This window comes from Leptidea sinapis, chromosome 46 (genome assembly GCF_905404315.1).
Source record: "Leptidea sinapis chromosome 46, ilLepSina1.1, whole genome shotgun sequence".
NCBI classification, from domain to species: domain Eukaryota; kingdom Metazoa; phylum Arthropoda; class Insecta; order Lepidoptera; family Pieridae; genus Leptidea; species Leptidea sinapis.
Genome location: NC_066310.1, coordinates 774,535 through 790,421, shown reverse-complemented (window position 1 = coordinate 790,421; position 15,887 = coordinate 774,535). Strand labels below are relative to the sequence as shown.

Below are 15,887 nucleotides of genomic sequence, written 5' to 3'. Positions count from 1 at the left end.
ATAAATGTGTCTGTGGTCCGCGGTGTGAGAAAGATATGACGCTCTACAGTCGTTGCATAAGTTTGTCTCTCTTACTCGAACCATATGCATTGCGTTTCGAAACCTAAAATCATATGATTTTAGCGGGTTTTTGGCGTAGAAAATACTAAAAATACATTTTAAAATTGCGCTTTGTAGCGTCAAATTATAAACCATTAAGCAATTTTTTTTTATCAGTCAATTAAACGATTTATGAACGTACCTCCATTGATGTTTGTTTTACAGGAGCACAGAGTACATTTTTTTTTAATTCGTTCTTGCGAACAGGCCGGGCCCTTACGTTTAAAGATATTTATTTCTCATTAAAAACACAATATTGTTACTTACATGAGAACATAAAAATATGATGTAATAATTTATCCGCCGTTCTTTAGATGTTCAGTACATACATATTACACATTATAGTACTTATTCTTCTTCACAAAATTTAAGATTACACACTTTTACAGGGCACTGTCACATAACAAACAATTTCAGACATGTGTTTTATAAAAACTTTGAAACAATATAGTCTGATAGCTCACGTTTAAATGTTTTTGTGACCTAATCTTTTTGAGAGATGAAGGTAGACTATTAAAAAGTTGTGCGCCCTCGTAAATAAACATACGCTTGCCGTAATTTGTTCTTGTCTTAGGTAGTATCAAGTAGCCCTTACTGCCTCGTCTTTAGTATTTTCATTTTCGGTATTTATTTTCAGTATTTTGTTTTACAAAAAAGTCCAATAAAGTATTTTCATCTCTTCTTTCATCAGTAAAATTTTCCTTTTCTGTAAAGTTATTATCAACACGATTCACTTCCCTCTAAGGAAGTAGCAACTTTTTTCAAATCGCTCATTTTGACACATAAGTTTAGGTTGAAATATTACCTCATGGTACGAATGAATGAACGAACTAAATCAGTTTGCGATTCAATTGACATCATTGCGATTTAATCAGTTGATTTGACGTAAACCTAAATTAGATAGCTCTAATCACGTCGTGGTACGAAATAGCAAGGCAGTTAATTTTTGGTTGTCAATAAGAGTTCATGGTGGGCCCCTCGTCAAGCGGTGAGTATTCGGAACAGTTGCGGCGTTGTTGGCAGTCTGCTGAATCGTAGGTATATTCTCTATGTACCTAAATAAAAGACGTGCGCACGGCTTAAACACAATATATTATTAAAAAAGAAAACAATACAATATACGAACAATATTGTTGATCTTTACACCGGAGACCGCGCGGCCTCGGCTCCGAGCGGGACAGAGTCACACCGCACTATAGCACTGCCAACACAACACATATAGGTAGCTTTGTGACGTAACGTCAGTCCGTCTCGCTCGCACCCGGCGCCCCGCCCACCTCTGTCTCGCTCTCACTATACATATACATCTTTATACAGGATCAGATCGGTTCATATCATTTACTTACAATACGATTAACATTATGAGTTTGAACAATTTTCCGCTTTCTGCTTTAGAGTGTAAATGTGTGTGATCAGTAAATCTTATATCAAAACATTAATTTGTTATACCAAAAAATAATTTTGTCCCTCAAAACAATTTCTTAAAAAACTCAACATTTATCAAAACGACATAAATATAATATTCAATCTCAAGTCCAAAGATATATTAGTACGAGTATTTAACTTGTAAACTAAAGTAAATGAAGGTTCACATTAAAAGGCACCATTGTTAGCTATTTGTCCATATCGAGGTTAGAGAAATTTAAAAAATCTCATGGGACACAGTTGTCAGTAGCAAGTGTCAAATTTAAGTAACAGTTCCAAATTCCTCCAGAGTGGCGCTAGTATCGCAAGATCATACGAAATAAATGGTCACGATGACAGTATTGAAAATCAAAGAATAAATGGTTTTAATTAAAAAACACAACATGTTAGGATTCTAAAAACGACCCCGTTTTGATATAGTATAAAGATATTCAATAAAATAAAAGTATAAAATACGGCATTTTGACAACTTAACTGAAACGTGAATAACGTCACGTTGGAGTTTTTGGCTGGTAACGGGTGGTTTTTATTGGGCTGTTGTTGGACTTAACTTCGACAGTTTTTGCGCGTAATTCAATGCAGACTGATAAAAACATTGATACGAGTTAGAGCGTTATTTTATTGCCGAAATAATAATAAGAGTAATTTTGTGGAACATGAATTCAAAATCTTTCATCACGGCGACGTAATACAATGATTATGATGCTAATAATTTGTGTGAGCATGTTTATCTGTATCTACAGTATGTAAGCAAACGATATGAGCCCCCAATACCGAGTCCGTGGCGTTCTAAGACTTCATACAAAGAAACACATTATGTTTCACAACTTTTCCCGGTCAAGTCGACGGTAAGTATGGATTATTATATTTGATTATCTAATACAGAACAATAGTTTAATCTAGATCGGAAACGGTACCATTACTAAAAATTGATTAGCTTAAATCAATATTTTGTACAAAGGGCGACAAAAAGCTAGAATGAACCCTTTTCACTCATAACATAATACATAATATATCAAAACGCCACGAAATTATTATTTTAATAATTCAAATTGTTTCCAATTACAAGCGGCGACACAATTACGACGTAAAAAAGTTACATTGAGTCGTATGTTGTCGCATCCATATTGAATAATTACATATCTCGAACACAATATCGTGAGTAATAAATATCACTCAGTTATATATTCGGACATCTAGTGATGTATCCATTGTTACGGTAAAACCCAAACTTTGGTAAATCCTAAGATTGTTCAATGAATCTATGACTTACCAATTCTCAATGGTAAAGTTCAATGATTTTCGAAGTTTTAGCACCATTCTCTTGGTACCAAGCAAGTACCAAATTTTAATGGTATAAGAATAGTGCCTTTTGTATGAGTCCTTACATTTAGCAAGTCCCGTCGGTAGATCCAATGATTTATCAGTATACCTAAGAACAATCAATATATAGGGGGTGTCGACATAACATAATATATACATGATCACAGTGAGTCGTGAAGCACAACACACAGCGGCAGGACCGCTCTGTCCTCGATCATATTACTCCCCGCCATTACTCTAACAATCACTATCTATTATATTATATAAAGTATATAGTCTATGTCGGTACAGCTAAGAAACACGCCGGTGTCGGCGTCAGTCCGTGTCGCCCGCTACGCTACGTCGCTATAATTATATAATCACAAGGTCCACACACCTGCACCGCACTGTCGCCGCCCCGCGTCTCCCCAATGGCTACCAAGTCGATGACGCACCCAAAACGGCTAATAAACACTACTAACAACCAAACGTAAGACATGAAATAGTTCCGTGCGAAGTATTAAACACTGTATATAGTAATCAAATCATTGCAGGGGGCGGGGCTTGTGGCGCGGCCGTCAGCGGCGCAGCAGCGCGGGCAGGTCGGCGAAGGCGCAGGCGCCGAGGGAGGCGCGCGCCATGCGCTTGAGCAGGTCGCGGGAGTGGGCCGCGCACGCCTCCACCGGGGAGATCCACGGCATGCCCTGGAACTCTGGAATAACACTTATATAATAGTTCACTTCATTATTTTGATTATTTATAATTGAATGCATGGTTTATTGGACGTAACAAAGCTCTTTCCGTCTCAATTTACCATGTTTATTTTTGTTTCATCTCAGAATAACACTTAAACCATTCTTGGACCGTCCAATTAACATATTTTTTCGCAAATAAATATCGCTTCTTTCGGTGTTGCTTGGTAAAAAGCGGTAGGTACCGTTCGAGAAAGTCTCCCAAACAATTTAGCTTCCACTAATCTTCTTCCGATTTTTCCAAGGCTTTTGACAAGATTAGTCATGACACATTGTTAAAGAAGCTGTGGAAACTCGGTAAACACAGTGACCTAATACGTTGGATCGAGTCGTATATCACGAATAGAAGTCAAGCCGTTGTTACAGGTGGTTTCTGCTATGAATTTAAACTTGTAAGCTCTGGCGTTCCACAAGGCTCTCATTTAAGACCTTTGCTATTTATACTATATCTCTATCACATGACCGACTCTAATGTATGCTGATGACACTAAGATTTATCGGATAATTCGTAGTGTTACCGATTGTAAAACCCTGCAAAAAGATCTCACTATCTTTCTTCTTATTGAAAGCACAAAAACCTTCATTTAAATCCTGAAAAATGTCTTATTATCAGTTTTAATAGAAAACGTCATCCAGTACTTCTTCCATATCGACTTTGTAATGTAGAACTGAAACGTGTAACTGAAGATCTTGGAGTCATTTTAGATTCTAAGCTTACCTTCACCAGTCATATTGTTAAATTGTCAACAAAGCATATAAGCAGCTTGGATTCATATTACGCGTACCAGTACCATTACTATCTAAAACGCTTTGACCTATAAAATTTTATACAACTGTTTTGTGCGTAGCCATCTGGAGTTTGCATGCTCATTTTGAAAACCTTTCTATCAAGTCCATATTGACCGCATATAAAGAGTTCAAAAGAAATTCATCAAATCTTTACACTTTAGAACTGGACATTCTTACGTTGATTATGATACTTCTTTAGCTCGTCATAATATGGAAACTCTTTCAAACCAACGGAATAAAATTGACATCACTATTTTATATAAACTTATTAGTGACTTGGTCGATGCCCCTTTATTATTACATTATATAACTTTTAGAATTCCTCATTGTCGTGAACTAATTTGTCGTAAAAAAAACCCTTGTACTCTACTTTTAAACGTAGAACTTGTTATGCAAATAACTGTTTCATAAATCGTGCTACTAAACTGTATAATGATAAATTTTCTAGTTTAGATTTATTTAGTTCCTCTTTGTTTAAATTTAAATGGAGCACGTACCCAGGATGGCTGCGTTGAGCGCCTCGCAGACCGCCTCGCGCCGCACCGGCGCCAGTTGCCAGCCCACGGGGCTCGACCACGGGTTGCTGTACGCCAGCAGGCTGAACGCGTCCTGCGGCACAGACCAATACACATACCAACACAATCTCATCAAAATAAATATTATAATTGTGAAAGCAAATTATTTTTCTTTATAAATCCAATTCAAGAAGAGTCTCTTGTGCCGCTCTCCTCTCTCAGAGCGCCATTTTTTTTTATATAAAAGAGCATTTTATATAAAGGGGCAAACGGGCAAGAGGCTCACGGGATGGGGAGAGGTGAGGCAATCGCCCATGGACATCCACAACAACAGGTGTGTCAAGAAATGCTTTGCTGGCCTTTAAACTGGGAAGTATGCTTTTTTCTTGAAGGTTCCTACGTCGTATCTGTTCAGAAAAACCTCAACCGGTAATTGATTCCACAAAGTGGCTGTGCGAGGAAGAATTTTCTAATAAAACGCACGGTTGTGGAATGCCGGACGTCTACGTGATGCGCGTGATACTTTGCACGTAGAAGCAAATTATTTTTCTTTATAAATCCAATTCAAGAAGAGTCTCTTGTGCCGCTCTCCTCTCTCAGAGCGCCATTTTTTTTTATATAAAAGAGCATTTTATATAAAGGGGCAAACGGGCAAGAGGCTCACGGGATGGGGAGAGGTGAGGCAATCGCCCATGGACATCCGCAACAACAGGTGTGTCAAGAAATGCTTTGCCGGCCTTTAAACTGGGAAGTATGCTTTTTTCTTGAAGGTTCCAACGTCGTAACTGTTCAGAAAAACCTCAACCGGTAATTATTCCACAAAGTAGCTGTGCGAGGCAAGAAATTTCTAACAAAACGCGCGGTTGTGGAATACCGGACGTCTACGTGATGCGGGTGGTACTTTGCACGTAGTGTCCGGTGGTGAAATTCGGCCGCTGGAATCAACCCGCACAGCTCCTCTGAGCACTCCCTGTGATAAATGCGGTAGAAGATGCAGAGAGAACACACATCTCTACGCAATGCCAAAGAATCAACTGACAGGCTGAACTTGCGCCTTATAAAGTTGCAGGCGGTGACTTTTAGTGAAGTACTGTCTGGCCTTACTCAGTACATCAACCTTATTAGAGGGCAGATTGGCTTTCTCTTTCAAATGACCACGGAACTGAACGGCGGTCGATATATCGACTCGATTGAATTGGACTAAATTTTGTCGGCCCCATTACGAGACTTTGCAAAGCATAGTCGCGATATCAGACATAAGTTCCTGTTCTCTCGACGCTATCTCGGGAAATGTTGGCACTGCCGGTGTAGGAAGCATACCCTGTGCTGTCAGCATAGCAATGAATACTGCTGATTTACGCCATATCATTGATATGCAGAAGGAACAGTGTAGGGGATAGCACGCAGACTTGCGGGACACCAGCGTTTATGGGGTTTAAGTCGGAGCATGCACCGTTGATAACAACCTTGATGCTCAGATCGGCCAAAAAGCTAGTGACCCATTTACAAAACTTCTCGGGAAGCCCATAGGATGGCAGTTTCGCTATAAGCGCGAAGGTGAGAAGCGCCTTAAGCACGCCGTCATGCCGGATTTTTACCTCCGGCATGTATAACTCGCACCGCAGAATATGCGGTGATGGTGCACCTTGGTCATCCAGAGTCGAGCTGGACGCGAAGAGGGAGCCGAGGAGATCAGCTTTCTCTTTCGCATCATGGGCCAGCGAATCATCGTCCCTGTGCAGTGGCGGAATGGCTGGCTGTCAGAAGTTTCCTTGGACAGCCTTAGGACGAGCGACCAGAACGCACGAGTTCCCGGGGGAAGTCGACATCAAAAAGAATTCTAAAGGAATCAATTTTGAGTAAGTCCTACTCATTCCATTAATTATGAAAAATGCGCAGGCCTATTGCCGTGAGCATGCCGTTACTGCACAGTCTGGGAGACAATAATGACCGGCAGCTCATAGCACACCTAAATGAATACCAGCCTATTGACGACACTTTGGTTTCAATACGTACATTTTTACTTAAAAAGTCCGCATACCGATAATAAACAGTCATGCAAATTATACCTTACAGCCTTAAATTTCATTAAATTGTAATTCTTACATTCAATATGAATTAATAAAACAAATACGATGATTTTGTGACCACATAATTACAATTACAATAACGTGATAAATAAAAAGAAGTGCGTGTATACTTATGTATGCACGCAAGAAGTTATAATTCTTTGGCGTAACAAAACAAACCATTAAAATTATTTATTCGTCGTCCTATTCTACGTTTGAAGAAAGAAACATATTGTTAAAATCGTGAAATAAATTATTTAATCTTAACAAATACGACTGTATTGGCTTCAACCCTTTGCCTGTCCTAATAATGGAGGAAGAAGAAAGCAAAAAAATTAATGTCGCAAACGTCAAAAAAATTCAGAAAATTTTTGTTTAGGTGTCGTTGTGCGCGCGCAACGTAATAGTCAAAGTTTGTCTTTATTGAAGATCGTCAAAAAGGTATACATAATTGTACATGTTTTGCTTTTGTACCAATGTAATTTTGCTGTTATAAACCTATTTAAATATTCTTTTATTTTATTATCGTTTGGTTTTGGTCTTGTTACCAATGCTCTAAATAATTGAAACAAACAATCAATGTTATTTGTCAGAAATGAGTCATATGACAATAATTATTAATTGTCAATGTTTAAAAGATATATTTTAATAACCAACTTCACACTGTTACTTTTGTGTTACAGTGATGCGCACGCATCTTAAAATTTCACTCTCATTTTTTTTTCACAATGCGCCTAAAGAAGTATAACTACAAAAATAAGTGTTATTTACTGGAAAGTAGTGTTATTTTTACCATATTCTATGGAAGTACGTTTGCTTTAGTTGGTGGAACACGTATATCTGTGGCCGTGTTTCTCTCGCGCTCTCACTCACCTCCAGCATGGACTTGTGGTAGTGCTGCTGCGTCAGCTTCTGGCTCATGGCGTACAGCTCGCGCCCGAACGCCAGCATCTTCTCCACGGACGCGCGACAGCTGTCCCCCTCTGTTCGAGTCAATAAATGTATTAACAGTCATCATTCTAAGTAATTCGTCACTTGTTTTGTTTGAACTTGATAAAAATCTTATTATCGAGCGACGGTAAAGTTTAAATTCAATTAAAAAGCTCCTGGGAGCAGTGCACCCCATATTTTAGTAACAGTTTCTCAATTGCGTCAAATGTATCACTTTGTCAGTCAACTGAGGACGAGCTTGGTTATATAGTAACTGCTGATCGCCAACACCCAGTGCTTTTCTATTTAAGTGCTAGATAATAAATGTCAACTTGTATGCTTAATTAATTTAATTTATAATAATGCAACAACAAAAAACCAACGCTGTTACAATTAGTTTTACTATCAAAATATATAATAACAAAACACACATTCATAGCAATTATTATTATGAATAAAATATAAAGGAAGGTGTAACAAATAGTGAGGAAATCTATATTAGTATAATATTCAATATAACGTTATATTTGGTGTGGTAATGCTACATATAGGATACATAATATATTATATTTAGGAAACATTAATTAAATAAGAGAAATAGTTAACTGCAGTGAAATAACAGGTACATATATATTATTATTAATATCTAAACGTGTCCGTAGTTGGTTTAGTCCAGTACAAGTGCAGGTAAAACAGAAATGTGTACCTTACTGACAAATAATATTACAATAATAAATATGGTTTAAATCGTTATTTTTAAGAAAATAGGGACGAGCAGGACGTTCAGCTGATGGTAAATAATACGCCCTACCCATTACAATGCAGTGCCACTCAAGATTCTTGAAAAACCCAATAATTCTGATGGGCACTACAATTGCGCTCGTCACCTTGAGACATAAGATGTTAAACCTCATTTGCCCAGTAATTTCACTAGCTACAGCGCCCTTCAGACCGAAACACGGTAATGCTTACACATTACTGCTTCACGGCAGAGGCTGTGCAAAGGAGCCCTCCCACTAATTGTAGTAATGACGCCCATTGCAAACCAACATTAAGGGTATAGAATAATGTTAGTATGAAGAACACACCGATCTGTCGCGCTATGTTCACTTATACAACTAAATAAACACATCACTCTCACAGAAGTCATGCGATTTAAAGATACATTTAACAATTACTGCAGTAGGAGAAGAGTTCAGCAGCTGAACAGCAATCACATCGCTGTTCCCTCGTGCCCTGCAGCACCGGCTATGTTACTGGTTGTGTACTCACCCCTATATCGTATCTACAGCATCTCATTGCAGAGCATGTGTCATCTAAACGAACCATTACTCGGACAGTGCTGGAGAAAGAGCCTGTATCCATACCAGATTACTAATCCCAGTTTTAAGTTGATCATGGTCAACACTGAGCCAGACCGGATATAAAAGTTGGGCGTCATAATTCAGAAGGATGGCGTCGAAATGACAGAACAATTCCGCTACAAGTTAAAATAAATACGAAAGAGTTGTTTGGTAATATATTTTTTTAAAGACAATAAGGGACGAGACGAGCAGGACGTTCAGCTGATGGTAATTGATACTGCATTACAATGCAGTGCCGCTTAGGATTCTTGAAAAATACAAAAATTTTGAGCAGCACTACAATTGCGCTCGTTATATTGAATATATATATATAATTCCGCCTTTCAGACCGAAACACAATAATGTTTACACATTTCTGCTTCACGGCAGAAAAAGGCGCCGTTGTGGTACCTATAATCTTGCCGGCATCCTGTACAAGGGAGTCTCCTACTGGTAAATTTTAGTAGGTAATAGTCAGAGAAGCAGGCAGGTGCAACCGACTGGCAAGCATCGTGCACAGGCCCGCTAACCACAATATTATGTATAAAAACTGCACTCGCCTTTAATTAATAAGTAAGCTGCCAAATAATTATTTATTCGTTATCGTCGCGTACTATTTATTAAAATAAGTTAAGCAACAGTAAGTAAACCAAAGAATTACGTTACTCATTCCATTAAAAGCACGAACCAAACATACACCAAACCACATGCAACGCCGCGGGCGCACTAACTTACAGTCTTGGTGTGGGACCCGTTTGATAACAGTGACCACGTGACCACACCTCACTCAACACGGATCAAGTACACGACAGTTAAATGGTGGAAGACGGAAGTGGAAACAGAAAGTGGGGGTGAGACACGAGATACGCACCGAGCGCGCGGGGCAGCAGCGCCGACACGCAGCATGTCACCCCGGGGATGCCCTTGACCGGCAGACCTGTCACACGACCACTGAGTCACCGGACACGACCCAATATAACTTACACCCGCACCACCACGGCCTGTCTCACTCACTTACATTATTACAGTTTACTTTATTCATTATATAAGTGTCTAGCTCATGATAATACTGAATTTGGGTAGTATAAATTATTTATTATTATCCACACTGCAGATGTGATTTGATTAAGCTTCACGGACTGCGGTCTGAATGAACAACAACTTAATACACAAAACTAAGTTTTAGACTACAACAAGTTATAACTGGTCTCATATTTAAGATCACTTGTTAATTATTATGTATGTTAGCGATCGATACATGGCGGCCGGACGCACCACACTAACATACTATCGATAACAAATGTAGTTGTACTTGACTTTAAATATTGTGTGTATTATTAAAATTCAACAATGTTTGGGTGTCGTCAACTCGTTAAAATTAGATCGTGTCCAGTAATTTGTACAATTCGTATCCTAGTAAATGGTAAGGCTACATCACCTGCCACGATACGTGCGCGAGCTGAGGAGAGACACAATTACAAACGTTTCATGTTAATGTAGGCACAGTAGGTCCTTCATCACATTTATTTTACTGATTAAGATGACGTGGATAAAATACTTCACTGATTTGGATGACGAAAAATATTTGACGTTATAATGATATATTGATAATAATAATAACATTGTGGACAGCTCGCCATAACTTGCCCACGTATCGCGACTACCCCGCCTCAACTTACTAATACTATAGGTTAACTTAGCCTATGCCGACCTGCGCGCACTCTCCCGCTGATATCAACCAAACCACCAAATTATTGAAGTTATACTTCTTTAGGCGCGTTATGAAAAAAATTATGAGAGTGAAATTATAAGATGCGCGCGCACTGTAACACAAAAGTAACATGGTTGGTTGGTTCCTAAAATTTTGTGACGTTTGCGACATTCGTTATTTTTCTTTGGTTTCTTCGTCCATTATTAGGATAGGCAAAGGTTTCAAGCCCATACAGCCGTATTCGTTATTTAATAATTCATTGTCAAAGCCATCTCTGCAAAAATTTTGCAATATTGTTCTTTCTACAAACGTAGAATAACACGACGAATAAATAATGTTAAGCATTTATGTTTTGTTACGCCAATGAAGTATAACTTCTTGCGGGTATACATAAGTACACACACATTTTTTATTGACTGGCATTATGGTAAGTGGTAATATAAGAATATGAAACGCCGAAAATGGCACTCAACATTTTGACATATAATTGCTGAAAACAGCCAATCGACGCGGACAAATAAAAAGTCTATCATTGTGGCGAGGTTGGGTGTTATCACGGAATTGAAAATACAAGTGAAAGTGGCGCGCAGTTGACGCGGCGTGCGGCGTGCGGCGTGCGGCGTGCGGCGTGCGGCGTGCGGCGTGCGGCGTGCGCCACACATACATGATGATGAAGTCCGCAATATTGACTCAGTGACGTCACAATTATAACAACCCATATTACCATCATTTTTACTATTATAAGTAAAATAAATAATAGCTGCATGCGAATATGACATCTATTGCAAAGATATCTATTATTAATTAGCATGTTAAATTCGAGTGATTTGGTTTTATAGCGTCCTCTGGCATTGAAATATCAAAAGCGTTTTTCATCAGGTATTCGTGATAGAGAATAACAGATACGCGCGAATATGACATCTATGTCAAAGACTTAAGGTGATATGTCAATGACTAACGTAACTAAATATTAAAGAAATTAGCATCAAACCCTTTGCAAGATTAAATAGAAATACTAATTGAAATTTTTCCATATTTTTAACAAAATTCGAAAACATTTCATTTTCAAAGTATTTACTCAAAAGTAGTCTAGAGAACTTACAAAATGTTATTTTTGTTAACTTGGTACTAGAGAAGTACTTGATCAAGAGACGCTTTTGATATGTGCACGTGAAGAGGTATTTGTGATATTATGTTTTAGTAGTAAAATGTCGGTCAGTATATGATATTACATCATGAATAACGGTGACGTCCCTCCCTCTGTACAAGCAGTTAACTATGTTCCGCTTCCACAGTATGGTTTACGTGTTACTACGTACGTGTTAGTCAAGCACGGACAGCGGTTAACAAGCGGCTTACTACTACATGCAAGCTATGATCATTAGCAATGGGTCTGTGGCAGAGGATGTCGCATCACTATGTTTATGGTAAAATAAGGGACAAGACGAGCAGGCCGTTCAGCTGACGGTAATTGATACGCCTTGCCCATTACAATGCAGTTCCGCTCAGGACTCTTGAAAAACCCAAAAATTCTGAGCGGCACTACAATTGCGCTCGTCACCTTGAGACATAAGATGTTAAGACTCATTCGCTCAGTAATTTCACTGCTACGACGCCCTTCAGACCGAAACACAGTAATGTTTACACATTACTGCTGCACGGCAGAAATAGGCGCCGTTGTGGTACCCACAAACTAGCCAGCATCCTGTGCAAAGGAGCCTCCGACTGGTAAAACTTACTTACCTAAAATCCACCCATCATATTTATACGATAATAAGTTAACAAGCGAAGCAACAAGTCTCATTATGCCAGTAAGTCCACCATCTACTGCGCTACTCACAACGCAACAAATACCGCTTGCATACTACTGTTTGGCGACCGAACATGGAGCCAATGGACATACGATCACAATACTATAACTTCATACAAACATTAATTACGACTACGGCCATACTCAATGTGGGACCATCCGATCTGGTGGATGTCAGTGACGACCACGGTACAACGTGTCTGCTGCGAGACACTCAAACGAGTGACCAATGATGTTCCAACGATGACAACAACTTGTATCTATCACCGGCTAAGTATTATTTATTGTGAACATCTCATTTTGAATTTGGTTCACTTTAATGTTTAGCTTTTTGGGCTTAAATGTGTTATATATAATTATGGCCGCAAATAACATTCTGATAAGAACTGCTAGAGATGTTACTAATGTATATAATTTACAATACAAATATAATATTGCTTGATAAATGTGATGGATTCTGGTAATATATAATAATAATAATAATACACACAGAGATAATTAAATAAAAAGCGACGAGCAAATCATAACAAGTAATGGTAAAATTAATATTTTTAATGTTATACATTAAAATAGAAATACAACATACAATGTCATATGAATGATGTGTGCAAATAATAATTAAATATCATAATAGAGAGAAACTTTTTATTGTTGACAATTTATAATAGGTCGAGGAAAAAGTCTTTTCGCATATAGTATGTATAAACTTGTAATAAAATATCTTTGAATGTACTATTTGTATCTGGCTGGTTTTAACGAAATCGCTCTGGTCAATGTTATAGATAAAATAGTAGCAATTTATTAAAACATGGACCTATATTGGTAATTCAGTAGTAATGATAAAGGTGAAATCTGGGAATTGATAACTTAACAGTTTAAACCCATTTCCAAAACCAGATATACAAAAAAGTTCGACATTTTGGCGCGCTCATATAAAGAAACCTAACAATTCATGTACTCATTTATGACTCTTTATTGAGACCAAATGAAACCGCGGTTCGGTTTCATTTGGTCTTTTTTGTCATTTTTGATGAGTTTCATATTTGGTGATAAAAAGTGAATAATGAAAGGCAGTTTGCTCATTGCTGCGTTCTGGTTTTACTGCTGTGGTCCAAGTTATAAGATATGGATATACAGTATTTACATACTATTATAAGATGTTTTTATTAGTTATTTTGTATAATTTGATATAGCAGTTTTCTGAAGCTTGTTGTACAGCTGTACTCCTACAAACATTACATTATTTTTACCATAGCCGGTTCTAATACAGGGTAATAGGTACTTTTACAAATTCAAATATTTTTATTCAAAATAGGATGTGACATCACTTATTGATAGTTAAAAAAACTATCACCCATTCCAAAATGAATGCCTCAGGCCTAATAAGAATGGGCGCAACAAACTCAGCGGGCTTTTTTTTTTCATCAAAAAAATATGTTTACAAAGTAATATTGTACAATCAAATTTATTATTTAATAGACTGAGGGCGGTTGCTCTATTCCCAATCTGTGGTATCATTAAGAAAGTCATTTTTGATATAGTAACCTTTACCACACAAACGTTTTTTAACAATTCATTTGAATAACGTAATACTTTTGTTTTAAACATTTTCTGGGATCTTGTTGTTAAAGCATATACATCGCCCGACAAAAGCCTTACTAACTCGACTTAGCCAAGTAGTAGGCATTATAAGTTTATGTCCGTTCCTGGTGTTAACATTATGGTTATGACAGTTTATACCAAATTCACTTATGGGCCGGCCTATGAACATACATTACATTATCAAGAATATATGAGCAGAACGGACGGTTCGGATCTCTACTGCCTACAACCGATTAATGCAAGAGGTTGAGAGAAAGCGGCCGGAATTGATCAATAGGAAGGGTGTAGTATTACGTCACGATAGCGCTGGACCACATACATCTGTAGCCACTCAGTATAAAATAATAGTTTGACTGCCCTGCCTTTTTTGCCTTGCCTTTTTGCATACCTACCTACCGGTTTTGACATCTTTACAATATTTTAGGCGGTGTTAGGTTAAACATCAAGTCCCAAAACAAAGGGATTAGATTTGTTATAATATGCGAATAAACTTTTTTATAGGTTAAAGTAAATAATTTAAAATATAATTTAATAAAACTGAGCGCAGCAACAAAAATGGTTTGTTTTGCAATTAAAATTTGAAGAAAACGTGTGATTTTAATTAATTTGCCGCTCAATACATTATTCATTGACAGCACTCAATTTTACAATATCTTAAGTATCGTCTTACAGTGAATCGTTCACGTACGCAACAGGCGCGGTGTGGACTACTTACCGAGGTGTGCTCCGTTAGTGGGGGTAGGTGTGGCCGTGTGCGCAGGCGAGGGCGTCATGTCCACGTCGCAGCTCTGTCTGTCGTCCGCGTCCGATATGTCGGTCACACCTGGAGTCACGACTAATTATTTCAAATATCTAACATTTATTAGTAATGTCACTGTGGAACTTACCAGGATGTATCATGTTATGAAATTTACACTTCTGCCATTTATTTTTTATTACTTTCATTCCTTTGCTGAAGAAATTGTGATGATGTTGGGACCATCTAGCCTGCCTCATCGAAATTAATTTATTATTTGCCGTAAGTTGGTTAAATTTGGACAAAAAAAAGTACGGTGGAGACAATCCAATATCAGCCACAGAAGACTTGAGCCTTAGCTGTTCATCAACAAGGTTTTTTCAACACGATTTGTTAGGAACACATCTCTCTCTAGTCTCGCCAGATCTTAGCCATCGGTAGTGGACACCAGCGATTGGTTTGGATTTTGGCTGGCACTACTGTGTTTAAATTATAATTAAAACTTAAAGAGTCCCAGCACTAAGGTAAGTCTCTTTCATGCCTGTCATAATCCCACGTCAAAGGACAAGATGCCAAAGGGCGGCTGATTTTTTTTCTTTCCATAAGGTGATGCCTATTTGGGCCGTGTACTTTCGTCCGTGGGGAATGGTGCTGTTTGCGTCCGTAGGTCTTACGCTCGATACCCTACACGTGTCTCCCGGGTGGTGCAAAACAAACAGCAACGCCGAGTATCAGGCGGCGGAAAATAACCTGATTCCCTGGTTTTCTAGGACGGCTACTACAAGCCTTGGTTCAATGACCAAA

At 38.2% G+C, this 15,887-nt stretch overlaps 1 protein-coding gene across 3 annotated transcripts in view; it reads right to left on the bottom strand.

Annotated features, from left to right (window-relative positions):
* Positions 1-1,172: 1,172 nt before the first annotated feature.
* The window catches only part of LOC126977946 (ran-binding protein 10), a 58,146-nt gene continuing 43,431 nt past the window's right edge, over positions 1,173-15,887 (bottom strand). For 2 of the 3 annotated variants that reach the window (XM_050826649.1, XM_050826650.1), the window contains 5 exons: positions 15,063-15,170; positions 10,096-10,161; positions 7,825-7,934; positions 4,865-4,976; positions 1,173-3,538 (listed from right to left, as the gene is read on the bottom strand). In XM_050826649.1, coding sequence (XP_050682606.1) covers positions 3,405-3,538; positions 4,865-4,976; positions 7,825-7,934; positions 10,096-10,161; positions 15,063-15,170 — 530 coding nt within the window. In that variant the 3' untranslated portion in view covers positions 1,173-3,404. The remainder of the gene's footprint in view (positions 3,539-4,864; positions 4,977-7,824; positions 7,935-10,095; positions 10,162-15,062; positions 15,171-15,887) is intronic. The other variant, XM_050826651.1, reaches the window with a different exon arrangement.